This window comes from Panthera pardus, unplaced genomic scaffold, assembly GCF_024362965.1.
Source record: "Panthera pardus isolate Hobbes unplaced genomic scaffold, ASM2436296v1 HiC_scaffold_17, whole genome shotgun sequence".
Lineage (NCBI taxonomy): Eukaryota > Metazoa > Chordata > Mammalia > Carnivora > Felidae > Panthera > Panthera pardus.
This window is the reverse complement of record NW_026526732.1, coordinates 126,266,912-126,294,737: the sequence shown is the minus strand read 5'-3', so window position 1 is coordinate 126,294,737 and position 27,826 is coordinate 126,266,912. Positions and strand designations below refer to the sequence as shown.

Below are 27,826 nucleotides of genomic sequence, written 5' to 3'. Positions count from 1 at the left end.
TACATTCAAATATTGATTTCCTTCACCATAGAAAAGTATTCTGTATTTCAAACTATTCACTAAGGGTACTCTAGGGACACAAATAAGTGAGATGAAGTTTGCTTCCATCTGATAGCAGGTAAAAAAAGGAAATGGGAGTAAAAGGGTTAGGCTGGCAAACCAATTTTTAAACAGTGCTCAACTGTTTAAAATTGGGGGGTGGGGTGAGGAATTCTTAACAGGCAAAGACAAAAAAAATTAGAAAAGCGTGTACATAAAAGGATGCCTTGAAAAGTTAAAATTATAATCTTTTATCAAGAACTCGGGAAAACTGATTTTTTTTAATGGCACAAATTTCCTTACCATCTTAAGAGTTTAAGAAGGCATAATGAAATATAAATTAACATTCCTTTCATTTTAAAATACGAAAACTTAAAAAATGATTACCATTTGGGGAAAAATACCCTCACAGTATTTTAACATGTAACTGATTTTCAGTCAGAATTCCTTATGGCTAGACCCTTAAATTATCACGGGCTCTGTTACACCCACATATGCACATAACAGGTTAAAATTACCATCAGAATACAATGGAATTTTCAGAACAAGATTAATATTCCAAGTATATTATACTCACAAAATATAAGTGATATTACCAATAACACAGAAACTAAGCTGTTTTAACTAGCATTACTTATGCTGAAAATGAAGATTAATTGGATTTTTTTAATACAGTGGAAGCAATTCCAAAACTCAACTGCTACAAAATAAGAGCCAAAATCTTTACGAGTTTATACTCAAAACTGTGCAAAAAGATACTGTACAAATTTGGTAAAATCCACTTGTGTTTCTTACGTTTACCCTATTTAATCTTTAAGCTGCCAAATTAAATTTCACTTTTATGAGAAAAACTATGATTTTATTATTTTATTATAACTTAAGGCATGCATTATTTTCCCTTCAATTAAAAAATCCAAATCATTAAATCTTTTAGCACTTCTTTGATGAATAGTAGCAATTTTTTCTGCGACACATACTTACAGGTTGCAGGATGACTCCTTTTATTATGCTGTCTATATTTCACAGAAAACTTAAAGCACGTTTCCTCTAACAGATACTCCTACTAAATTATCGGAGAAAAGCCTAAGTTTTAAAGTTTCTGTAAAGACTTACTCCAACCTTCACTTCCCTCTTCATAACAAAATTCTAATAACACATTTATTTAAAAAAATCACAGAATAATTTTTATTTATAATGAAGTTATTCTTTCTAGACTTTAAATCATCAGTTCACTCTTATAACAGAGAATCATTTAAATAACACCACCAAAATGGAATGAAAACAAAACAATCTATTAATTGATATTATTATATCAATTTCTTTGATATGTCATAATGATATCCAATTAGTTTTGCAACATGGTCCATTTCCAGTGAAATTCTCAACAGGTTGCTAAGAAATGTCAGTCCTTCACACTGACATTTGATTCTAAGGCGTGCCAGATGTGGCTCTCTTGATTGCTTCAGAAGTCAAACGGTTAAACAAGTATCCTGAAGAAAAGGCTGACTTCGTAGGTGACCCATCACAAATGGGTAGCATGCCTTCAGATCCTTTGGTTTTTATAATAATCCCTTTGGAAAGTTAATTACTTGATGATTACTCCCTTAGAGTTCTGTTTTAAACAGGATGAATCACTCACTATACGGTTTGTGCCAACGTCCTTGACTTTCTCATTTCCACTATTTTGTTTATCAGATCATATAGTGCTGGTAGTCTTAGTTTATCCATATTTTTGCTGTAAACATTGAGAAATATACCAAGGACAACTAACAAACCAGACCAGACATACCTAAGAAAAGAAGGAAGGAAAAAATATTAATATTAAGGTAACGATTTACTGTTAACCACAGAACTTGGTGATGAGTTAACAATAATTCTGCAATAAAATAAACATTTTGTTATTGGAGGGCCACCATGACACTAAAATAAAAAAAAAAATAGTATTTTTAGACCAGATTAGATAGAATTCCATATTATTTATGTTAAGTATAGGTACAGAGAAGATATTTTACAAAATATTAAATATAGTTCATTTGAATTTTGAGGATAATAGCAAATTCAAGTCCATGTCCTAACCAATAGTCTTAAGAGTCTAAGCACTGAATGTGTAAATCTGCCAGTGGCCATCTTGGGAATTCAACAATCTACCCAGTTATCCCAGTTGGGTGGGACATACAGAGGTAAAAAGGGGCACATCCTGAGAAAGTAGGGGAATTACATGGGTTGCTATAATGTATACCTAGCACATGCACAAAGAGAAACTAAATACAGAAAACAAATACACCAACTGAAATTTATCTGTGGTTAACTTTAAACTTATACATTGATAATTTCTAGGTTTGAATCTTCTCAATTACTAAGCAGCATAAATTGAAAGGATACTAATTTTAAATGTATACCAGACAGTAAAGAAAACAGTAAATGCTTTATAAGAAGCCATAAACTAAATAAACTTACAGAATAGATCTCTACCTCAAATCTTTTGTGGGAAAGGGGAACAATAAACTTAACAACTTTATTTATTTTTTTGTTTTAATGTTTATTTTTGAGAGACAGAGAGGGACAGCGTGAGCAGGGGAGGGGCAGAGGGAGAGGGAGACACAGAATCCGAAGCAGGCTCCAGGTTTTGAGCTGTCAGCACAGAGCCCGAGGCAGGGCTCGAACCCATGAACCATGAGACCATGACCTGAACCAAAGTTGGGCACTTAACTGACTAAGCCACCCAGGCGCCCCTAAACTTAGTAACTTTAAAAACCACGTATTTATATAACGTATATAATTTATGTATTACACACATATAATTTATACTCTTGTACTAGGGCAAGGCAGAATCCCTTCATCTCAAGACATCACTCACGTTCACTTATACTGGAAACAGGGTCATGCTAGCACTGGAACTCCAGTTAGGCAGTTCAAGTGTACAACATGATTTCTTCAAAATAATTACATGCATTTCTGAAGTAGCAGAAGACACGTCAATAAAGTATGGCTCCAGATAAAACTGATTCTTTATAAAGAAATTAAGGAAATATGAAATGTGAAACCAGGTCCCTGCAAGTAGAAAAACTTGTTGAATTACAAACTACTTACTGAAATGTGAATGGTTTGGAGAAGAACATAAATGAAAGTACGATAGTCATTGCTTTTCTTCCGGTTGTCACTGTAGGGAGAAAAAAAGGTTGCTTTAGAATGTGCCCACTAATATCTATCTTTTAGAATATTTTGGAAATCATTTCAACAAATATTAACTAAGCCTGCTATGTGCCGAGATCTACATGACACGCTAAGAAAACAACAGAAACCAAAAAACAAACAGAAAGCTGCTGCTGGGGTTATGGAGTTAACAGTCTGGTAGAGGGTAGAGACATTAAATCATACAGTTAAATGTTAAAGTACAACTGTAATGAGTACTTGATAAAGGCCACGACACTAGGGAGGCATGTCAATCCCTTAGAGATGCTTAGTCTGGCAGGAAAGAAAGGCTTTCACGAGGAAGGTATGATTAGGTAGAACAGGTATTATTCTTTAAAAGTAGTAAGCTAAATTCCTAGGAGTGCTATCTGCTTTCACTCATACGTGGAACTTGAGAAGCTTAACAGAAGACCATGGGGAAAGGGAAGGAGAAAAAAAATAGTTAGAGGGAGGGAGGCAAACCATAAAAGACTCTTAAATGCAGAGAACACACTGAGGTTTGATGGGGGGTGGGATAGAGGGGAAGATGGGTGATGAGCATTGAGCAGGGCACTTGTTGGGATGACCACTGGGCGTTGTATGTAAGCGGTGAACCATGGGAATCTACCCCCAAAACCAAGAGCACACTGAACACACTGTTATGTTAGCCACTTTGACAATAAATTATATTAAAAATAAATAAACAAATGAAAGTAGTAAGCTAAAGGATAAAGTAAGCTAATATCCTAATACTACTGGTCATGTCTGGGTAAGACCATGAATAATCTTGACATGGCTGTATTAACCTTTACCGGTCTTTCAAGTATTATCTTAAGCCTGCTGTTAGGCATGAAGCCCTCCTCCCTGTCCCAGCCAGGTAGAGGTAGGACTCGGCAAATATCTCCATGGTAGCCCTGTTCCCCGCCTGCATTATTACTTGCTATCCTCTCTCTGGACTGTGTGTCTTACTTAGTTCCTTGTCTTACTCATCCTTGTATCCCCAGACTACAGTCCCGGGCACTCAATGTCCAATGCATGAATAAATGAACTCCAAATGAAGAAAGTTTTGGAAATGTGTCAGAGCCTGACTCCCCAGATCTATTTTTCCTTCTGTGTTATTTTTTATGCTCTATTTTTACCTGGGCATACCTTCCTTTCCTACAGTCAGGTGTGGTCATGTGATTAGGTTTTGGCCGGTGAAAAGTGAGAAGTGCTGTTTCTAGGGGTGTGTGATTTCTAGGAAGATTTTCTGAAGACAAAGGTGTGCCCTTCATCTTCTCTCCACCCCACTGCCTGAAATGAGGATGAGGACAAGCCGGCAGAGAAGACAGGAGTCCGGCTTCCTGATGAACGTGGAGCCACCACAGCAGTTCAGGAGGCAGGATCACATATGGGTTAAGAGCATAGGTCAGGAGCCAGACTGCCTCCGTTGGAATACTGATGCTGCAACTTACCAGCTGGTTGACCACTGGGCAAGCCACTTCTGTCTAGCAAGCCACACACATGACCAGTGCCTCTGTTTACCCCTTGTAAAATGGAACAATAACAGTGCCTACTTTATTACAGGATTATTGCGAGATGAAAATGAATAATGTATGTGAAATGGCTCTGGGTACATAATGAAGGTTATATACATGCTGGCTATTATTATTGCCAGCGCATTTCTTTTACACGGAAGAGAAATAAACCTGTCTGCACCTTTAAGAAAAGGACTGCATCTCATATTTTTTTATACCAACTACAGGGTTTAGATAATACGTATCAATTGATATCAATTCCCTTTTGAAGAGTTATCATCTTTAAGCGAAACTGGAACCCGAGCTAAGTAGATGAATTTGTTAATCTTTCTTGGTAGTATGAGATAACTTGACAGATTATACATATGGCCTCACCTATAATTATGCCCTCTGTTTACCATTAGCAATACAAACTTTAGCAGGGGAGTCATATGTGAGCAAATAAAGAGAAAGTTTAGGATTTAAATCCATTTGCTTTATTTATTCTGTAGTATTAAACTAAGTATTCCCTTAAAAGTATGAAATGTTAAACTCAGCTATAAATGGCTAATGTGTGTATGCATTATGATGCAAACCTTACAAATCTCTGATAAAAATGTTCGAGTCCAACCCAGTCTCTTTCCAAGAGAGAAATGAAGGCCAGAGAAGAGGAAAGAATTACTCTCCAGGCCACATGCCATTAAGCATCTGAGCTGGGACGACGCTCTACCTTCTCTGACATCCCAAACCAGCCACACTGCATCCAAACCTGGGCTCCTTTCAGCGCTCTCTCCATATGGGAGATGCTGAGTGCATTTGTCATCTGGACCATTCACTTGGCAAATGGTACGAGGTTAGCACATGGAGTCATCTATCTTTTTCATTGGGCCTCACCTGTAGCCTCTCATCTGTTTTCCTGACTCCTCCAAAGCATAACAAATATAACTTCCATTCCTCTAAAGTGCAAGCAGAGTTCCTGCACAAAGCAGGTGCATAATAATTATTAGTGACAAGAGAAGCTAATCTGGCTAATGCCCCAGAAAGGGTACGAATGAAGGTCCAAAGTTTTGTTTGAAATATAGCTGCCATATTTTCCGTGCATCAAAACTAGAATTTTTGTTATAAATTAAAAGTGTATATAAAAGCAGCATTTTTATATGAAGGTATTTGGCCTATCACACTTTAAAAAAATTTTTTTTAATGTTTACTTTATTTTTGAAAGAGAGAGAGAGAGAGAGAGGCAGAGAGAGAGGGAGACATAGAATCTGAAGCAGGCTCCAGGCTCTGTGCTGACAGCTCAGAGCCTGATGTGGGGCTTGAAATCACAAACTGCGAGATCATGACCTGAGCTGAAGTTGGACACTTAACTGACTGAGCCACCCAGGCGCCCCATAGTCCATCACACTTTTTAATAAAAAATTCTTTTAATGCATTTAAAAGTTACTATTTAGATACATATACATATTTGATTTTAAAATTAAACCTTCAAATAAATAAAATATTATGAGGAAACATCATTTTCTTTAGAATTTTAAAGAAATACCATAAGCCAAAAAATAAATTGATGAAATGCAACAATTTTCTTTTTAACGCAGAGTAGATGCTGCCCGTATCTTTTGAAAATGAGAGTCAGAGAAAATTTAAATGTTTATTTCATAATCTAAGCAAGTATATCATTCATACCTGTTACAGCAAGAAGTGCACCGAAAATTTTAATCAAAGCCAGAACAAAGGAGATTCCAAAATACCCAGTGAGGGAAAAAAGGAAAGCATAACCGTAGGTCTGAATTGGATTCTGCAACATATAAAAAAAGCCTGTTAGGAAAATGCAAAACAAACCCTGAGGTATTACAAATGAAATAAAACTACAGATTTTAATCAACCTCCTGAGTAGTAATAAGCCATTCAACAATGCAGTCAAGCAAAGATTCTTATTTAGTTCTGATTTAATGGAAAAACAATGATGAAATTAAAAATCCCAACTTTTACACATTATGCATCGCTTAAAAATTAACTTATAGGGTAGAGCAAGGATAAAATAAATTTAAATATAAATCATTTCATTTCTGAAATAATTTCTGATCTGCATACATTATATTAAAGGAGTTATCAAATTACATAAAAATAATCTTTTTGAACAAGAAATAGAGAGGAAACTATTTAATGGGAGATGTTTATTTTTAAAAATATGATTAGTGTTTACCTTTGAACAAAATGTTACTGCAGGGCCTAATCCGCTAGTGCATGTCAATCCCAGTAAAATGTACACAAAACCGATGGAATACGAATACAAAACCTATAGTAGATAAAAATATAGTGGAAAAAAATGCTATCAAACCAAAGGCAGAAAATGAAGGATTTTTAATATATGACTTAATTAATTAAATGTGAAGAACAAACCATTTTTTAAGTAACATCATTATTTCAATACGGCCTAACTTTCTGGAGACGATGACGGATCCTGTTTCGAAGTTTACAGCTTTTTTTACGTATAAGGTAACACAGCAGTACTGATCCTTTCATATATACGGTCACATAATATTCATTTTTTTGCCTGGCTTAATTACTGAACTCAATCCACATTTTATTGTTGGGGTTCTAAAAACACATATAAATAAAACAAAATAACTTTAAAGCTACTTATTAAACATGAAAACACCCAAACGTTAAATTTGCAAAGAAATTAAAATATAAGGAAAATAAGCAGTATCTGGCATATCTATTGCTTCGTTTCCCAGTTTTCCTACCAATCTTTCTATCCCGGTTTAGTATACTCTCAGAACAGTCAGCAGCAGCATCGTCATCAAATTTACAGACCTGTGATGCTGCAGGTACCGTGTCAACCACGCTCTCTATGAATAATTCCACTTACGCCTCAACCTGCAGATGAGGAAATTAAAACTTAGAGACAGTAAGTCATTTTCCCCAAATAAGAGAGCTCGCCAAGTTGGGATATAAACTGAGGTGATCTTAGCCCAGAGCCTAAGCTCTTAACCATTGTATTTCTAACTATTTACACTTCCTTAATTCTCTGATCTTGACCTTACCCAGGAAGAGTGGTGACGATCATCAAGAAAACTTCTGACCGAGATTAAAGACTCCTTTAAGATGCTCACTCTGCTGACAAAGTAACAGGAAAGACCATTCCTATATACTCTTAATGTAGTACATTCTGTCTAGCAAGAGGTTGGTTATAAAATTAATGTAAACATACATATGGTAACTTTCCTATATATAAATACCAACCAGGTAGAAGGTATAGGGAAAGAAAGAACATTATTAGCAGTAACAACAGCAAAAAGATGAAACCCCTAACAATAACTTCAATAAGAAATACGGATTTATATGAAAAAAAAAAAAAAAACAAAAACTTAAAATCTAAGGGACATTGGAAAAAAAAAACACTTGAATAAAAGGAAAGTCATACCTTATTCTTGGACTGAAAGAATCAAGTGTATAGATGTCATTCTCCCTAAATTAAGTTATAATTCAGTGCTATACCAATCACAATAGCAATGCGATTTCTAGTTTATTTGGGGATATGAACACCCAAGAATAACCATGGTAGTAATATTCTGAAAAACAAAAGGAACATTGCTGGCTAGTCCTAGCAGATGGTAAATGTATGACAAAGCTGCTGTCATCACATGGTTTGGGTGCAGAAAGAAATCAAAAGAATATAATTCTGAATCCTACATTAGACTATGATATGATAAAGAAGGCACTTAGGCTGAAAAGTGGATCTTTCAATAAATGAAACTGGGGCAAGTGGATAGCCATATGGAAGAAAAATCTTTTAAATTTTTGGCTAGATCGAAGCTTTAATTAAAAAGGAAATCATAAAATGGATAGGCAACCTAGGTAAAATTCTTAAATCTTAAGAGATGGGAAAGCCCTTTTCAATGATAATATGTTTCCAGAACCATGAAGGAAAAGATCAACCATATAAAAATCACAAGCTTCTAAATGGAAGATAATACCAAATACAAAGAGAGGAGAAAAGTGATGTAACAAAGGATTTTTTAATATGTAAAAAACTCTAGAAATAGGGAAAATATTCATCAAATATTATACAATAAGCTCCATAGTGGTAATGGTATTTTTACTTTTTCATTTCCTGTAATGTTTGCATGGATTACTTTTGTGAAAATAATGATGACAAACCAGTTGGAAAATGCCGTGCCAGTCTTCAACACCAGAAGTGGTTCGCAAAATGAAGCATGTCACCATTTCTGAGCCTGTCCGTCGTGGAGAAAAAACACCAGAGCACTTACCATTTCTGAGTTGGAAGCATTGTGCAATTTCATGGCTTTCTCTTGAACGTTCCCAATGACGGCATCCGCACACAGTGCCAGGGAAATAAGGATCACACCTTCAAGAAAGTGCAAAAAAATACAACCTCCTTATTTAAACATGTGAATGACACTCAAGGTTTACCAGAGATTTAACTTGGCTGAAAAACCAAAGCAGATCTTAAATCACATTTGCTCAGTAAAAATGGATTATTTTCATCCACAACCAGCTATAATTGGGCGCATAGATGATAACGTCAAAAAAAAAGGTAATGGACACTAATAAACTACATTAAAGTTGTCACCTTGCTGTGTTTCATTATTATATAAAATAATAGTTCTGTTTAGGTTAAAGGTTTGAAAGGAATACTCTATTAAACACATACAGAAGAAATTCTTAGGAGCTCTATCGGGACTGGTAGTTAGTTAATTGAAAAAATCAGATGAGGATGGAAATCATAAAAGAAATTACCTACATTATTAAAACATTTAAAACACATAAACATACACATAGTTGCCAAGGTCTTTTCTTTGAATATGTGTCCTAACGAAAACCATACTCATAACACACACACCGTTAATGATTTCCCAGTTGTTTTCGTTAAAAAGCATACAGGAAAACACAGGAACTTCGGACACAGGGGGTAGAATCCCTTCACGCTTTTATGATATCCCGCTATTTTTACAGTTGTTTCCTCCACACCTAATTCAACACTGATTCTGTTGACTAGTCAACCATATTGTTTCAATTAACAGAAACAATTCTCTCTTCAAACTCATTTTTAAACGATTTAAAAAAATATATTTACTTTTGAGAGAGCACAAGTTGGGGAGGGACAGAGAGAGGGGGACAGAGGATCTGAAATGGGCTTTGCATCAACAGCAGTGAGCCTGATGTGGGGCTCGAACTCGTGAACTGTGAGATCATGACCTAGGCTGAAATCGGACGCTCAACGATTGAGCCACCCAGGTGTCTTTCATTTCTGCACAATGCAAGCAACATTATTACCTAGTTGTAACAGTACAACTGTCATGTACAAATCTGGAAATCAACACACCAATGCGAATAGGCACATCTACCTAAGAAGCAGGCGGTTGGTTACCTGAAGTGTTTAGGACACCGGTCACCAGCCATGTGCTTTACAGAAAGAACAAAAAGCAGCCTTGGTCACGTCTGTGAGTCTGCTGGGACCTACGGGAGTTTCCCCCTTTTCATTTTTTTAAACAATGCAGAAGCAATTACACGGAGCAGAAAAATATATGTGCATGTGTGTGCACTTGAGAATTTTCAAGTTTTCATACTTATTCTTCAGTTTGCCTTTTCATCATCTAACTTTGTGGTATTTATTACCTAATCATACATTTTTATTCACCAAACTTGATCCTGAATGCTCTTTTACTTATTTCAAATATGAAACCTGTCCTTGAAACAAAGATGGGCTATTGTTGAAGACTTGAATACAACATCCTCGCTCCCGGCAGGCTATTCAAAGACATTCTAAAAATGCTCTGAACAAAGGCAACACAGCATGAAAATGCTTGAACTACATTCTAAGGGGAATATTTAAAGGCAGACATTTATCTGCATAAGTAAATTCTGATATATTCACTTTACACATTCAAAGTTTTATTTATGTCTATCTTAAATAACTAAAGTTAATCTAATCTCCTTTAGATAATATATTATTACAGATCAGAGACCATGATAAGTGCTCATCAGTTATTCTTAATAATGAAGTATGACCATGTTCTAATTTTCTTACAAAATATTTCCATGGGAGTTGGAAAAGGTCAGCGGTCATGTCACCTTGAGAGGTTGCGGGACCACAGACACCACTGACACCACTTCAGCCCATCTTTATTGTCACTTTCACCCTCAGCACGCGCATGCGCTTTCATTCGTACCCACTGTTCCATCACCTCAGTCAACCCTCCCACCACCTCTGTGTGAGGCAAGCTATCATCGTGATCTCTGTTTTAAGGGGAGAGTACAAAGGGGTCTGGCACTTCAGCCAGGGTTATAATTTTAGGTGATCTGAACAGAATTTGAAGCTGTGATTCTGACTGCAAATTGTGCCTTCTCTAAAACTGCTTTTTCAATAAGTAAAAGAGTCAATTACCTCAGTTTCCATACATAATTTTCCTTTGAGAGTTGCTGACACGAAGCGTTCTTGAAAAATCTACACCATGTCAGACACATCTGTAACTATAAGCTTCTTTCTCAGAGGAAAACTCAGTGAAGTAATGATCACCTGTACTCTGAGCAAAGTTGAAACAGATGTTGTAAGAGGTTCCATCAGAATCTTTTGGTTGTTGAAGGGTTACTCCAAGAGGCTGTGCTGGTTACATTTAAATCCATTAACTTAGCCTGGTTAACCAGGTTAGTAAATAAAGAAGGCCGACTAACAGCCATGAAGAAAAATTTTGATTCTTAGGAATAGCAAAGCTGATGTAAATCATTTTCTTCATTATGTAGTACCTTTTTCTCATGAATAAATTTTTCCCCTTTCTTCAGAGTTCCTATGAACACGTAAGTATTTTATTTTATTTTTACTCTCCTCCCCCCCATTGAGGATCTACTGGCAATAAATGCAACCATATAAAAGCATAAATTATGAAAAACATAGCCATGATGTGCCCCGCCCCTCAGCCCGGGCCCTAAAAAAAGCCCTTCTGAGGGAGGGAAGAGAAGAACTGCCTAAGAACACTGTTGCCCCTGGGCCTGTGGGAGAAGCCAGGTGCTGCTTCAGCATATCTGGTAGTCAGTAGAGCAGGACAGCTCACACAGCTGGCCCTTGAAGTCCAGGTCAATGGTGAAGTCCAGATCTCGATTATTATTGGCACTGGGCTGAATGTCAATGGTGCCAAAGATCTCTCCGCCTGTTTTCACTGTCAGGTGGTCCTCCATGTAGAACACTGTCTGCTCCCAGCGCGTGTGCAGGGACTCAGGGCTGGTGGAAAAGCCTGTCCTCTTGGGGCAGCAAGTAAACTTGATGTTGAAGTAGGCCACCCGGGCCCGCTTCACTTGCAGGCAGAAGGGGGAGGTGAAGGTTAGGTCTTCCACCTTGACAGTGTAGATGTCCACCTCCTTCATGAGGCGGGCATTGGTGACCAGCTGCTTGGGGTCCACCACATCCACCAGGGGCTCTCTGATGGCCATGTCTTTGACACAAGATATGTCAAAGCCATATATGTTCTCCCACCAGTGGATCTTCATAGTCTTAGTACAGCCGGTCTTCAATGGTTGTCACATACAGCATGGCTCAGTCTGGGAAGATGAGGCCACTAGGTGTCAGCCACTTGTCTGGAACACCATATTGAGCATCGACTTGTAGAAGGGGCGGCAGTCCATCTACTCACTGATGATGATGTCTACCTTCTTCACTGGAACCTCTACTTTCTCCACCTTCCCCTTGGTGATGGTCACCACACGGTCTAAACTGTTGGTTTTGACAATCTGCACCACATAATCAGAGATACTGGAGCACTGGATCCCAATGACCAATGACCTTGCGGGCTCCAGCCTTGGCAGCAAACATACAGAGGATCCCTTGGCCGGAGCCCACGTCCAGTACCATGTTGTCCACAAAGAGGTGTCGGCTATGAAACATGGAGTTTTGGTACATGAGGGTGAGTGCCTCATCTTTCAGCATCTCTTTCGAAATGCCAAAGTGAGCACTGGAATCAAAGTAGTGATCTTTCCATGTCAGCACTGGGCTTCCTGATGCTTTCTGCCTGGCCCCAGGTGACCTCCATGATGCAGTCTGTGGCCTTGGCTGCTGCCACCTTTACCTGCACCTACTCCTCCTCTGGCCACCGAGACCTGCCCTGAACACGTAAGTATTTTAAATACTACTTTTGTCAGGCTAGGAGATGGGATGATACTAAGCTTATGAATAAGACTCAACAGTATTAGAATGACAATACTGTGTATATAATAATATAATAATTTCTCTTGTCGTTAGAATAAAAACAATATTATAACACATTTTTTATTCTTATTTAGTTCTAAATATACAGAATACCTATTTTGCCTTTGAAAAATCTAAATTTTATTTGCAAAATTCCACGGGACACACAAGGAGGAAACTGTTCATGGTGGAAACTTCAAGCACTGTAAGGTTATAGGCATATTTAGAGTGCACAGTTCTATGTTAACATATAGCATAACTTTTCCTCTTTAGCTAAAATAATGACAAGTAAATGTGCAATTTAAATTTTTTTAAAAAAAGAATAAAAAGTTACTACTGTGATTCTCCTATAACTAATGTGTATACTTCCGATTCAGCCCATAAGAAACTCATCTATCATGTACTGGATCACAGAAGGTTTTGACTGGCCGCACAGCCTTTTGTCATGTCAAGATTCCAGAGCACTAAAAAGAACTGTTACATTTGCAGGGTTGTAATATTTTTACTACATCTTATACAGAAAGTCCGAAAGCTTTATGTCAGATACGAAAATCATAGATGTCACACTATCGTTTAAAATTCTCATGAAATTATAAAAGTTCTTACTCTAAAAGTTCTATACTCTACTATAAATGCCTGTAAAATCTGAGCAGCACAAACAATTTCCTTACCGGTCAGGTTGAAATTTGGTGCAACCGTGCTGTCAGCTAGGGTGAACCATATCAGGCCAAGGCTCATACATATGGCAGCAGACACATCTGCAATGTTGTAACGCTTCCCTGTGTAAAATAAATGTAAGCCAACCTCATTATGCACATGCCCACTTGACACAGTTTTAGATCTATGTGTCTAACCAAGTATAGCAGGATCTGCTTTTTATATCCAAAGTCAAAAACATACGAAGAATGCTTAGATCAGTGCCTTAGACAGTCACAGAAGGGCTTCGGAAAATTAAATTACCAATGAGCAGCAACATGTCCTTAGGAGTTAGATATGAGATCCTACCTTATCTGTTAAGGTGAGTAAATATGAACATTTAAAGTGCATGGACATGAGTGTCTTTTTTACTTCGTGTATGTTAGAAGATTCTGACTTTTCTTACAGCCCATACGTTTACAAAGTAACCAGAGCAATTTTTCAGGCTGCATAACTGTTTAAGTTTGCAACTACCATAATCAGAATTGGTGCGAATGAACCTATTTTAGTAGATCCACATCTAAATAATAAAATCATGTAGTGTAACTTTTTGGTAAGGACTGTTAAGGACGTATTACACATGCATGTGGTTTTTAATAGGGAAGGGTATCAGTACTCTTTCCTGCATCAACAGTTACCCTGAAATTATACATGAAGTAGTTGACATCCATACTTTCGTCTCAAAGGGCTTTTGTGGGAAGGTCTCTAATGTAAAAAATGAAGTCAGGCTGTATAAGAACTTTAGTGAAATAGAGACCCTTGACTGTCAAAACATGAATATTCTGCATGACTGTTACAGAAACAACAAAAATGTGTTCCACTTGCTATCATTGCTTCCTCTTTCGCTCCTATTTCCTGTAACTTAGTTGGGGCTCTAGGAAGTCAGTGAGCCAGCAGAGTTGGTAAAAAAGCAGTTCTGCTCAGGTTAACCTTTACTTCAGTGTGAGAACTGTCCGTGTGTATGATGGAGGTAGAGAGAGGAGCCCTGCAGAGCAGAAGAATGAAAGAATTGAAAAGAGGAGTTTTCTAGGTATTTCTGAGCTACGTCTTCAATAGATGAATGCAGTATTTCTGGAAATGTGATGGATTCCCAACTAAAAGAAAAAATAATTTAAAAAAGTACTATTTTTATTTTTCCCAGTCCAAATTACTGACGGCAAAGACTAGGGGATATTGCAGAAGTATCAGTGTTTTTATAATACCTTATTTTGATACAATGTCACTCAGAATTGTTCTGATATTTCGAATGTTCATTAAAAAATATTAATTGGAGTTTCAGGTTTTTCCTAATGCTAGATGCCATAACAGATCCTATTAGTTTCAAACAGTATGAAAACATATCATTACTATACCTTGAATAAAAACTCCTCCTAGCATAACAGGAATCAATTTGCAGCACTTGAAGATGACTTGGGTGGGATAATTCAGGTAGCCCAAGGAAGTATTTGATAACCCCATAGTACCCACAGTTAGAAAAGCTATTATCATGTAGGTTTTTCCTGGTATTCTGTAAAAGACAATTTTTAAAATCTTCATTTTGGGACCCAATTCACACTATTATAAGATAATGTGTTTACAATGTGTAAATGTCTAATTTCTGATGAATATTTCTACAAATACTGGTGAAATATCACTACTTTAAAGGTTATCACGCTGTATTCATACAAAAGAATGTTGGTAAAAGCAACAATTTACCCTTATTTAATTGATCACAAGTGAGAACTTTCAGCTGTGTGAAACACGGTGTACCACAGAGTTCTACAGATTCTTCTGGATGGTCTGAAACGTTGGTAAGAAGTTTTTTAACAGCAGTTCTACCTACGTATAAAAACCATCTTGACTAAATTTGGAAAAAAGAGTTTTAAAAAATATTGACCTCCATAATGGTAAAAAGAACCTTAACTAATTTTCAACTTCTAAATTGTTGTTTCCTAATGTTCCCATCTAGCATTAGGAAAAATACGTCTAGCCCTTCTGCTAAAATAACCTGAGCAGAGTACCTGCAGAAAAAGTACATGGCAGTTTAAAACGCTGCACGTGATTTTTATTACCACAATATCATATGGGTGAACTCTAATTCTGTATTCCATAAAATGTTACAACAATTAGCTTCAAGATGAGGTATCTGATTCCCCTCCTCACGATCCCAAATCACTACCTGGGGTCCTATCTGAATTTCCTAAAGGGGATTTTAATATGACATCTTCAGAATTTTGCACTATTATTGTGCACTTTTTTTTTTTCTACTACAATCATCAAAATAGCCTCCTCCATTTTATTCTAAAAGTTTTAAAATTTTGCTTTTTTTTTTTTTTTTTTTTTTAATATATGAAGTTTACTGTCAAATTGGTTTCCATACAACACCCAGTGCTCATCCCAAAAGGTGCCCTCCTCAATACCCATCACCCACTCTCCCCTCCCTCCCACCCCCCCATCAACCCTCAGTTTGTTCTCAGTTTTTAACAGTCTCTAATGCTTTGGCTCTCTCCCACTCTAACCTCTTTTTTTTTTTTTTTTTTTTTTTTTTATTGTGCACTTTGACTGGATATTTAATGGTCTAAAATAACCCTGTACACTGGTGTGACTAACACGTGAAGTACTATGCACATAATTAGATTACGCTGCATACTTAGATGTAGCTTCCATTTTGGGATTAAATCAAGGCAACAAAATTCCTCCATAGTTTTTATTTGGCTAGATATAAGGCAAAATAATTTACTGGAAAATTCAATTGAAATGTATCCTTCCCATTTACATTTCAATTTTCAGGCCTTTCCTACTCAACCGCTAATAGAGTAGTCAACATTTAAAGTCCGTGTGGAAATAACGTGGCATGCCCATATGCATCAGTGTAGAACACAAACACTGATTTACATGCTGTCTGTGGGGTCTAATCCTCAGTGAGGCATCATCAGGGAAGGACAGCACTACTCTTCCAGGTAATGACAGAAGTCACAGTGGTCAAATTTCCTCAGAGATAAATTGCAAATAGTGGCCAGAAAATTAAAAAAAAAAAACACCTCAAGTCAGAAAAATCATAAGGGATGTTGATTAAAAAGTACCGTAACACAGGTCGAAAGAAAACCAGCCTGAAACTCAGGAGACCTATATTCAGAAGGTCGCAACTCTTGAGAGCAACTTACCATAGAGACTCATGAAGGCCCCAGCCTCCTCCAGGGGTGTTCGCTCACTGGTGAAACCAGGAGGTTATTAGATTCATCATCCTGCCTCTGGGGTGCTCACTGGGTCTGTTTTATTTAGTATCTCAATTTCTTACTTCTTTAGACATGGTGGGGAAATTGTGACTTTAAATAGCCCCTTCAAAACCAATTTGACAGATCTTCCTTAAAAACTCACATAAAGTAATAACAAAGTTACAAGGTAATCTTTGGTGAAAAATAACGAGTAGCGGGTTCAGGGTATTGCAACTTACAATATGCTTTACCACACAATAGGGAGTGGTCCTCAAAGGTCAGAGAACTTAAGAAACTCCCTTGAGGTCTTAGGACAGCTAATTAGAGACCATGCCAAGACTCAAATACATGTTTTCTGACTCCATATCCTTTTCTCTTTCAAGTACAAGGTATTCATATAAACATAGGAAGAAAGGGGGGGAAAAAAAACTAAGCAAAGAATCTGGCTAACTCAAGATTTAGAGAACAGTGGCATTTAAATAAATTCAGAAATATGTGACTGAGCATATTTTCATTGTAACATACCTTTAAAGACTTTTTCTAAAAATGTTTTTAACGTGCCATGGAAATGAAAAGGTTTCAACTCATAATTATCTTCATCTGTAAATTCTTTTCCTACACTCCTTCATTTATGTTTAAATCAAACAGAAATGATTTTATCTTTAAACATGTTACAGTCATGTGGTTTAAAGGCAGGGATAAACATGGCCGGAGGCACACTCCCCATCTCATTTGGGTAGATGACAGGGAGGCGTATCTTGGTATCACTTTCCGTTTAAGAAAGACAGTGTTAGATTCTTTTACTTTGAAAACAGACGTCCAGCAGTTTGCAATTGGTAATGAATCATCAGGTTTTCCTACATATTAGTCTTGACAGATATATTTAATTACTTTTTATTCTATCACCTGTGACTGAGAATGGCAGTTTTAGAGCATGAAAATAATACAAATGCTATCCTCAGATTCAAACATTTTACTATGACTGCTCTAAAAATTTATTGGCAGTAAAGAGGTTGAGAACTACGAATTAGAACTATGAAGAAATACCAGTGGTATAGACTTAAATATTTAAAATTTTATAGTTATCTTCTTACAAATATCAAAAATACGTTTGTAAGAAAAATAGCAGCTGTGAAAATATCCTATTTTTACTGAAAGATTGAACATTTGTATCAATGAAGATCGAATGTCAGTATTCTAGCTCCTTTACTGCATTTAAACTGCCCGATACATACATGAAATGTTCACATATTAAAGTCTGATATGACAGGATAACCACACTTACAGAAGTTACATTCAATTTCCTAACCTCCTCTTGTATATAATCAGGTTTTTATTGCACATTGTTCAGTATACCATTAAAAATATTTTGAGATATTTCTCAAATCTAGATGGTCAATTTAAAATATACTGTTAAACAAGCTCCTGTGGTTTTGATGAAAACACACGTTATGAAATTTCTCTGATGTCTAAACATGCAGTCTCAGGTCCTGGACATTACAAATACAACAATATTAAGCAGAGCATATCCCACCAAACATTAACTGTACATTTCAAAGACCACTATAAAAGTGGCATTGATAGTTCATTTCATCACTTTGATCTTAGTAGCACTGTAAGTCTTTCAGTAATCACACCCACTTCAGTGAAATTTATAAAAACACTTATGTACACTTGATACTTTCTCCTGTTTCAAGAAGATACATTTACTGTAAGTTGAGCCTAAACTACATTTTTCTGATAACATTACACTGTAAGAGAGACCACTTTTTTTCAGGGTACAAAGGAAATATATTTAGTATTTTTTAGTAAGTTGATTATACTGATAAAAATTCTTGGGTATTAGATATGTTTTATTAATAGGAAATATGTATATTGCATGTATAATATACCCCATATTCCCAAAACACAAAACAAAAAATTTAACTACTACTAATGAATTTAACTGTCAAAAAAATAAAAACAAGCTACATACCTTCTCCTTTTGTCCTGAATAAGCTGAAGTTCTATTAGGCCAAATATGGAGTAAAATGCAAACTGTACTAAAGTTAGGTACCAGCCAAAGGACTTAAAACCCTCCATTGAAAATATTAATTCCTGTCAAGAGATACATGAATACTGTTAAGTTTTTGGGCAAACCAATTTCTTCACAATAAATTCCTATAAACACAGTATTAAAAATTTTTTTTTTACATTTATTTATTTTTGAGAGACAGAGAGACACAGCACAAGTGGGGAGGGGCAGAGAGAGAGGGAGACACAGAATCCGAAACAGGCTCCAGGCTCTGAGCTGTCAGCACAGAGCCCGACATGGGGCTCGCACTAACAAACCGTGAGATCATGACCTGAGCCGCAGTTGGACGTTCAACCAACTGAGCCACCCAGGCGCCCCTATAAACACAACATTTTAAAAGAAACCAAGCCTCACCACCACCACCACCAAAAAAACAAACAGAACAAAACAAAAAAACCCACCAAAAATCAAAACACCATCCAAATCACAAGGCACCTCAAAGGTAAAATTAGAGAAGTCCAGGAGGCCTTTCCAAAGAACTGAGTGAGAAAAACAAAGGGAGGAAGGCTGGCTATATAGCAACATTATCCTATGCTTTGCTCTTTAAAAAAAAAAAAAAAAAAAAAGATTGCCAAAATTAAAAACTGCCCCAAACATTGAGAAAGGTCCCTGGGTCAAGAACTCCTTTATGATACAATAAATATATTTCATTAGAAGTTTATTATCTCAGACCTGTTTTTTCTATAGGAATTTAATCAGTTCAAACCAATGTTATTTTTTAGAGTATCTAGGCCACGGATTTTATGAAATTTCTCCTTGTAAATGGTTACTTATCTAAACACAATGTTGTGTCATGAAGTAACATTTATACTAATTGTTAATAAGCCATTATTAACAAGTCATTAAGAGGTATTCCAATAGTTATTTGGCTTAATCCAATAAATCACCCTCCCTCATAAACTCTGAACTAGATACTGTGTAATTCCCCAAATTTACTTCCTGTTCAAGTACGTCTACAAGGTATTTAGGAATTTTCTGGCACACGAACTAAAAAACATGAAAATAGCTTTATTAAATATGCTAGCATTCAGATATATTATTTATTTATATTTATTAATATATATATATTATATATTATTTATATATTATATATATATATATAAATAACTTCATTACAAAACCCCACCATTTTCTCTACACTATTTTAAGGCTTTTCTTTTTTTCATTTATTTTTGAGAGTCAGAGAGCAAGAGAGAGAGAGCACGAGCCAGGGAGGGTCAGAGAGAGAGAAAGAGGGAGAGAGAGAATCCCAAGCAGAATCTGCACTATCAGTGCAGAGCCTGACACGGGGCTCAATCTCATAAGCTGTGAGATCATGACCTGAGCAGAGATCAAGAATCGGACACTTAACCAACTGAGCCACGCAGGCGCCCCTAAACTATTTTAATATGCTAGCAACATCAGTTTTCACCAAGTGAAAGTGATGTTTATCTAATTTTAAAAGAATTTTTGCATAGATTATAAAGTCTCTGCTCATTAATCAAACAGAAAAAGATTAATATAAATTTGTACAGCAAACTTCTAATTCATTTTCCTTTCTAATGACTAACTCTGCTCCCAAACTATTTGGTAACAATGGTATTTTGAAGAAGAAATAAAATATTTCTTAAAAAGAAATTGCAACCTTTCTTTGTTAAATTTACTATTTTTCATTGTTCTTCATTGTGATATCTGAATTTTTGTATCATCTTCTAGTGGGGAAATTAGTTATTATAAATACTAAGATTTTTAATTCATGTTTTTATTTCACGCTAATACTCCTCATAGCATTTTTACAAGGTAAGGAATAATCAATTCTACCATCTTCTTTATTTATACTTCCTTTTATATTTCATCTATATATGATAATCGAAAAGAATACAATAATTTTTAAGATCACTCTAATGAGCTCCAAGAATCAACCATGGGCTAGAATATGACTTTTGTGTTATTATTCAATTTTATTGGAGAATTATGTTCCAAAATATCAGCGAATACTTGAATCACTCTTTACAAACACATGGGTGCATATTACCCCCATTTTGTTAAACACAATAAATAGTTCAAATTGTGTTCATAATTTTAATTTTTTAAGATGGTCTCTGTTCCTCTCTCATCTGAAATGTTCAACTGTGAAATTTTGATCCCTGAAAAAAGGAGCACACTAACTTTTAGAAAGTCTTTTTCCGTATTTAAAAAACTCAAAAATGTGAATAAACTGGTATCCTATGGAGAAAACTACCTTGGGTAAAACTATTAGTAATGCTCTTATTGACCTCAACTGTTATAAATAATTAGCATCTTGTAAATAAATATTTTTACCTGTAAATATCCATAAATTAGGTAAAATACAAAAACTCCAGCAACACATATGAAAAACTGAGTAAGTTTGTTAAATCTGCTGAGATTTATGCCAAGCACTACAACGTCATCTATTGACTTGATGTGTGGTGACATTGTCTGTGTTTTGGGAGGGACAGTTATAGAAATATATTTCCTGGAACTGTTGAACTTGAGATCCATTGTTCTTGTTTTGCTGCATTCAGTGCTTCCAAATTTATCTTTGTTGGTTTCCTCTCCTTTGTTCAGTGTTTCTTTTGCTTGCTGAGCCAAGTCCTAAAGAAGGAAATTAGCAATTAAAGCAAAACCTTTGGATAAGATACTATGCTCCAAGTAATAGTTCACATCACACTTTAAAAATTATACAGGCAAATCTCATTTTCTCTAGATATTAATATAGTAATTCCTCTATTCAAACTTCTAAGCAACCAAAAACAATGTCTACTCTCCAATTATGTTTGCCTGGTAAAGACCAATATCGCTAAACATAATGCCATTCTCATTCCCACAGCAAACATCAAAAGCTAACTTAGTGTTTATTTTTTTATCTTTGTGTTTACTTATCAAAGAAGTAAATATGCTTTTATTGTTTTTATATGTATTAAGGATATAATTTTTAAAGCCCATGACAGTCTATGAGTAACATCTTCAACATTAAAGTTGATCTTGGGGCGCCTGGGTGGCTCAGTGGGTTAGGCGACCGACTTCAGCTCAGGTCACGATCTCGCGGTCCGCGAGTTGGAGCCCCGCGTCGGGCTCTGGGCTGATGGCTCAGAGCCTGGAACCTGCTTCGGATTCTGTGTCTCCCTCTCTCTCTGCCCCTCCCCCGTTCATGCTCTGTCTCTCTCTGTCTCAAAAGTAAATAAACGTTAAAAAAAAAAAATTAAAAAAAAAATAAAGTTGATCTTTAATTGCACAAAAAAAAACTGATGCTCCCTTAAATACTAATACAATTTAAAATATATTTGCTAAGGATGTTTTAAAATAAACTCAAACAACTATAAGTTACTTTTAAAAAAGCTAGATTTGTCAGAGACTATAGAAAGGATGATATGCTTTAGCAACAGCATTTCTTAGGTTAAAAGGTGTTTCCTTCCTTTGGAAATCATTTTAATTTAAAAAGTCTTTGGGGAGTTGTTCAATGGGATTTCAAGTTTCAGTTATACAAGATGAGTAAGTTCTAGAGACTCACTATAGGACATAGTGCCTATAGTTAACAACATGGTGGTGTGCACTTAAAAATTTCTTAAGAGGGTAGATACCATGTTATACATTTTTAACCACACACACACACACACACACACACACACACACACACACACACAGGCAAACACATGGAAACTTGTAGAGATGACAGATATATGTATTACCTTGATTATTAGGTGATGGTATCATAGGTATATGCATATGTCCCAACTCATCAAATTGTGTTATGTTAAACATGTGTAGTTTTTTTTGTATAAAAATTATACCTCAATACAGCTGTTTAAAAAAAAAAAGAAATAAAGAAGTCTTTGGGATTATAAAAAGCTGGAAAACATCATTTTTTGTTAGTCTGTGAAAAAAAGTCATGAGGACTCTGTAGATGACTGTCAGTTTCTCTTTGGATTTATATAAACTGAAAAATGAATTCCAAGTACAGGGTGAGGAGAGAGCAGAGTTAGGACAGCTAAACACATTTATGATGAAAAAATTATCCTAGAAAAGACTGTCTTTCACAACCCCAATGGGGACTAAAATTTAGACTAGTTGAATAAAGAGGATGGATAAGGATAATTTTGACAAAACTGTCTTCATGGCTTAAAATGGCAAGACTTAGTCACTTTGTGATCACTTCTCCTTTGCTGATCACAGAGATTAAGCAGGCCATCTTTAGTAGTTTAAATATGGATCCAGGTTCTGAATACAGCTTGTAACTAACCATACTCAGGCATCAAAGAACATTTGTTTTACAGTGCACCCGCCAAATTACTAAAGAGAAAAAGCATAATTTTAGAAAGTTTTACTGTATTTCTTTTCCTTTACCTGTTTCTTCTTCTTTATATATGTTCTTCCTTCCCACACTATGTTTCAATCACTGCCATCTCTGAGTTAAGACTTTTTAAGACATCTTGGAGGACACCCTTGAGATCTGACTTTCTTTATAAATCATGCTTCAAATGATCTTGAATGTAGAAGAAACAAAAACCTGAGTAACTACTTTCCACATGTGTAGGCACGGATACAGAGTACCTTTCAAATAAATCTGATCCCCCTTAAGCTTCTCCTCCCTCCACATCTTTCAATCAAGCCCCAAACTGCCCACAATGGACTACTATTTCATTCCAGAAATAGACCATGGACTTTCAAACACCTCTACCTTATGTTAATGATGTTCTTTCAGCCTGATGTCTTCTTTCTCTAGGTCAGGGTTTGAAATAAGCTTTAGCGTTCCTTCCTTTGTGATACCCTCTCTAATTCTCCAACTGGGAGAGAACAGAACTGAAAAGGCAAGACTCAAATCTTACTTATCTCTCCGTTCTTGGGATCCGGCATACTCTGCGCCCTAATAAAGGAACCAAATAAATTGGCCCTTCGTCTGGAAGTCCTGAAACCCCAGCTTGCAATCACTCTGTCTACCTGAGTATGATTTTTCAAATGTACTGTGGTGGTGGCAAACTTTGTGAGCAAAACTAAAAATCTTATGGAAAACAGGTTGAGTAGGATGTGCAAATATTGATTATATATTTACACGAGAGAACAAATAAAACTTCTAGAAGACCTCTTTCCTGCTTTTGTTAGTATCAAAAATTTGTCCCCAACCATATTCTGCTGAGATGTTTGTAATTTAGCAAAATGCCTGGCATATTGCAGTGACTCAAAAAAATTATAGCTACCCTTATGAGAAAGCAGTACAGCATGGTGCTTTCCCTATGCTTTAGATTTTGACAGATCTGAGTGCACGACCCAGCTTTGCTAACTGATTAGCTGAAGAACCTTAAGCAAATTCTTTTAACCTTTTTGAACTTCAGGTTGTACATCTTTAAAAGGGAGGGGGGGGTGGTAAAAAATGTGCCTATCATAGAACTTTTTTTAGTACTAAATGAAATAAATGTAAAAACATCTGGCATATAGTAAGACCACCAATGTTAACTATTATCCAACTTTTTAGAACCACTGCTAGTGCGATATGGTCGGCTGCTGGGAGACTCACTCCTCTGATGTGCAGTTGGAAATACGAATCGGGACTTCCAACCCGGACTTCTCTTCTGAAATCCAGATCTCTGCTTCCAAATGCTTCTTTGAAAGCATTTCTACTCATGAGTTCCACTGGCACCTCATTTCAAAAATGTTCAAAGCTGGGAGTGCCTGGGTGGCTAAGTCGGTGAAGCCTCCGACTCTTGATTTTGGCTCAGGTCATGATCTCAGGGGTTCATGAGTTCGAGCCTCGCACTGGACTCCATGCTCTCAGTGCGTAGCCTGGTTGCAATTCTCTCTCTCTGCCCCTCCCCCATGCTCTCTTGCTCTCAAAATAGATAAACTTAAATAAATAAATAAAAGTCCAAAGTTGAACGATGTTCACCTCCAAACAAACCTGCCCTTCCTATATTCCCAATCTCACTTATGGTGTTGAGCAGAAAATCTGTAAATTATCTTAGATTCTTTCCTTTTCCTCGAAGTTACATTTTGCCAAGGTTCCTGTTGACTCTACACCTGTAAATGTATTTAAAATCTGTTTCTGAACCTACCATTAGCAGCTGTTTTCTCTTGCCTAGATTACTAGGCATCACTAGATTGCTGTTTACAATCTCTTCTTCCCTTTCTGATCCCTCTTTGACATTGCTCAACATGAATACCCACTATACTATACCTCTGATTAAGGCCCTATACATTACAAGCTGGGTGATTCTCTGGACTCTCACAGCATTTTATAAAATTTTTTACAAATACCTAAATCATAACAGCATAACTTTTTGCTTTTATGGTTGCTTCTCTTAGAAGCTTCTGAAATCTTTAGGGGAAGAGAAGATATCATCTTCATTATGTTTCAACACATAACAAAAGTGTAAAATATGAAATGAAGGAGTCTATTTCACTCTAGTAAGCACCAATTTAATCAACAGAATTCTGCTCCTTTCCAACAATTTGCCACTTTCAACACACCTATTGGCAATCTTAGGAGCCGCAGATCTGTGCCAGACATGTAGAGTTAAATCCCTTCAGCACTGTCACTTCTTGGACATCTGTGCCAAAATATTGACATCTCCACTGAAATTTCCCACAAAGCATCTGAAATGAACATGGAAATAAATTCATTTCTTTTGCTTACTTGAGGTACCAGTTCCAGAAAATCTGCCTTGCAAGCTTTGCATTTAGAATGCAGTTTTATTAATCAGAACATCACTGGTCAGGTCACATGACTGATGAAGGAAGACACTGTAAACTCTGATACCCAATAACTGTGATCCTGATGTGTGCCACACACCTTCCGTCTCAGACATTAATGATGGATATTAATCAATATCCACAGAACCTAGGCCAATGTCCTTTCGATGCAGGAAAAATAAAATCAAGCATAGAATTAAACCTGTTTTCAAATTAAATGATCAACATTTTGCTCTGCTTTAGACATTCACAGTAAGCCTTAAACTAAGAACAAAAAACCCCACAGGTGTGAATCACTGCCTGAGGCCTCTCCTGTTCTTAAAGTCAACACATATATTTAACTTTACTTGTTGGTACAAAGCAACTGCTAAAATGGGAAAAGTCAGCATTTTCAGTATATACTGACATCTAAAAATTATAAATAACTGGTAATAACATTGGTTTGCAATGACCCACTTAAGTTAAAAATCTTTCAGTTCATTTCTTAATCTAGTTCTTTTCCGGTCTTTAGAAGAAAAGTCTCCCACTACTAAAGGGTAGAATATGAGGAAATTACATTACAGTGTAAATAACCTGAACATACTTTACTCTGTTTTTTGTCATACTCGTTGTTACAAATAAAATAATCTTGCCATTGTATCTATATTAGATGGACTCTATTAATTGTTCACCTATGGGTTATGGTTACAAAACAACAAAAAAAGGGGGGCTCATTTCTTTGTACACGCTTCACTACACGAAGATCAAACAGGGTACTCATTTTTGACAGTTACTCAATTTTTTTCCAAGGGATAAATCTAAGCTTTGGATTTAATATAAAGAAATTAAGTACAAATAACACTCATCCAAATTATTTTCAAATGCTGCCGTATCTCTCTCTCTTCCAAGGCCCAAACTATCCCAATTCACTTAGGAAAACGTGAATCCAAAAATCTACCCTCGACATCGACATGTGAGACCCTACCTTAGAAGAAATGCATATGCCCGACACTAAAAAACCCCACTGTCAGCACACCAAAGCATTCCACCTCCTTTCAGTATTTCTTTAAAAAGAAAATAAAAAGGCGGGGGAGAAAACTAAGCTGCAAAGACTGGAGAATCTGCATAACTTTTAGTGGAAGGTTATGACATAAATTTAATAACCTGGCAGGAACGATCACCTTGCACCGCAAAGCAGATGGACAGCAGAAGACCCTAAGTACTTTATCTAACGCAGAACCCGGAAGTAGCTCTTCACTCAAAAGCAGTCTTGGGAACCCAGGCGACTGCCAGTTCTCCAGAGGCCCCTACTAGTCTAAAAGGCCCTCCTGGAAGTGGCCTCATGCCTGAGTCCACAGACCGGGGCCTGAGGGGGTTCTAGCCTGCCGCAGGGCGCAAAGGGGACAAGGAGGGACATACACTCCTCCCTAGAAACCGTGCCAGGTTTCCGTTCTTTAAAAAAGGAAGTCATCCCCGCCCTCCGTCCTGCCCTCAATCCCCTCGCCGCACGCTCGTTATAGATGAAGAAGATAAGCTGTGTCCAGGTTCTCTGGGGAGGGGAGGGTCTGGGTCCCGAACACGGCGAAGAGCCGGGGGTACACCTCCACTCCAGAGCCGTTAAGCCACCTGAAAAGGTGACCCCAGCCCGGGTGGCGCCTGCCAGACGGAGCGGTCTCCCCCTCCCCAGGTCGCCATCACCTCCTTCTCCTCTCCGCCTACCCCTGCACTTTCCACAGCGGCCGCCGCCTCCTCGCAAGGTGTTCGCCTCGCCTGCGCCCGCGCGCCACTTCCGCCTACGTGTCCCCGCGCGCGTGCGCAGCTGTGCGGCCCCGCCCCCTCGCCGGCCTGGGGTCTCCCGCGGCGAGGGCGCGGTTACCTTTCGCGCATGCTCTCTCTTCTCAGGAACCTGGATAGAGCGCAGCCAAGGTGGGCACCGCGGTGCCGGGAGTGCGTTCCTGCGCGCACTAAAATTTGCTTACGAGTGGGGAGCGCCGATCGGGTAGAGTGTTCTTATCCTTTGATCGGTCCTCGCTTGTTGCTGGTCTCTGAGCCTCTGCAGCCTCCGGGTTGCTTCGGCCTCGTACTCCCGGGTCCCTCCCCCCGTGGGCCACCACGCTGGGGCCACTTCCACTGCCATGACCCTTTGCTGATATTTGGGAAGGAAGACTAGTGGAGAATGTTGAACCCGGAATTAGAAACACTGGGGGTCCCTCCTCTTGATCCAGATGAGATGGCATAGTCACCCTACCTGTCTCTATTATGTTCTTGCCTGACTTGCACCTGCTTTCTG

General features: G+C 37.2%; 1 protein-coding gene and 1 pseudogene across 11 annotated transcripts; both read right to left on the bottom strand.

Annotated features, from left to right (window-relative positions):
• SLC35B3 (solute carrier family 35 member B3) lies at positions 1-27,437 on the bottom strand. 11 transcript variants are annotated; one of them, XM_053904915.1, is made up of 13 exons: positions 26,701-27,228; positions 25,336-25,461; positions 23,218-23,356; positions 22,563-22,674; positions 21,175-21,468; positions 18,775-18,896; positions 14,958-15,112; positions 13,581-13,688; positions 8,981-9,078; positions 6,910-7,002; positions 6,390-6,501; positions 3,130-3,199; positions 1-1,828 (listed from the first exon to the last, which is right to left on the bottom strand). In XM_053904915.1, exons 5-13 carry the CDS (start codon positions 21,373-21,375, stop codon positions 1,678-1,680), a joined length of 1,110 nt encoding a protein of 369 aa, XP_053760890.1. In that variant the 5' UTR covers positions 21,376-21,468; positions 22,563-22,674; positions 23,218-23,356; positions 25,336-25,461; positions 26,701-27,228; the 3' UTR covers positions 1-1,677. The 11 variants fall into 11 exon arrangements, with proteins under 11 accessions (XP_053760890.1, XP_019275321.1, XP_019275323.1 ...); XM_019419776.2 differs by lacking the exons at positions 22,563-22,674; positions 26,701-27,228 and adding an exon at positions 27,256-27,338; XM_019419778.2 differs by lacking the exon at positions 22,563-22,674.
• Positions 11,676-13,682, bottom strand: LOC109249416 (protein arginine N-methyltransferase 1-like; annotated as a pseudogene).
• Positions 27,438-27,826: the final 389 nt, after the last annotated feature.

Coding starts and splice junctions, on each gene's coding strand:
- SLC35B3 (XM_019419783.2), bottom strand. CDS start 21,375: ATGGATCTCAAGTTCAACAGTTCCAGGAAATATATTTCTATAACTGTC. Junction 13,689..14,957: donor AGGAGGAGTTTTTATTCAAG/GTATAGTAATGA, acceptor TATTTTACACAG/GGAAGCGTTACAACATTGCA. Junction 9,079..13,580: donor ACCAAATTTCAACCTGACCG/GTAAGGAAATTG, acceptor ACTTTCTTGAAG/GTGTGATCCTTATTTCCCTG.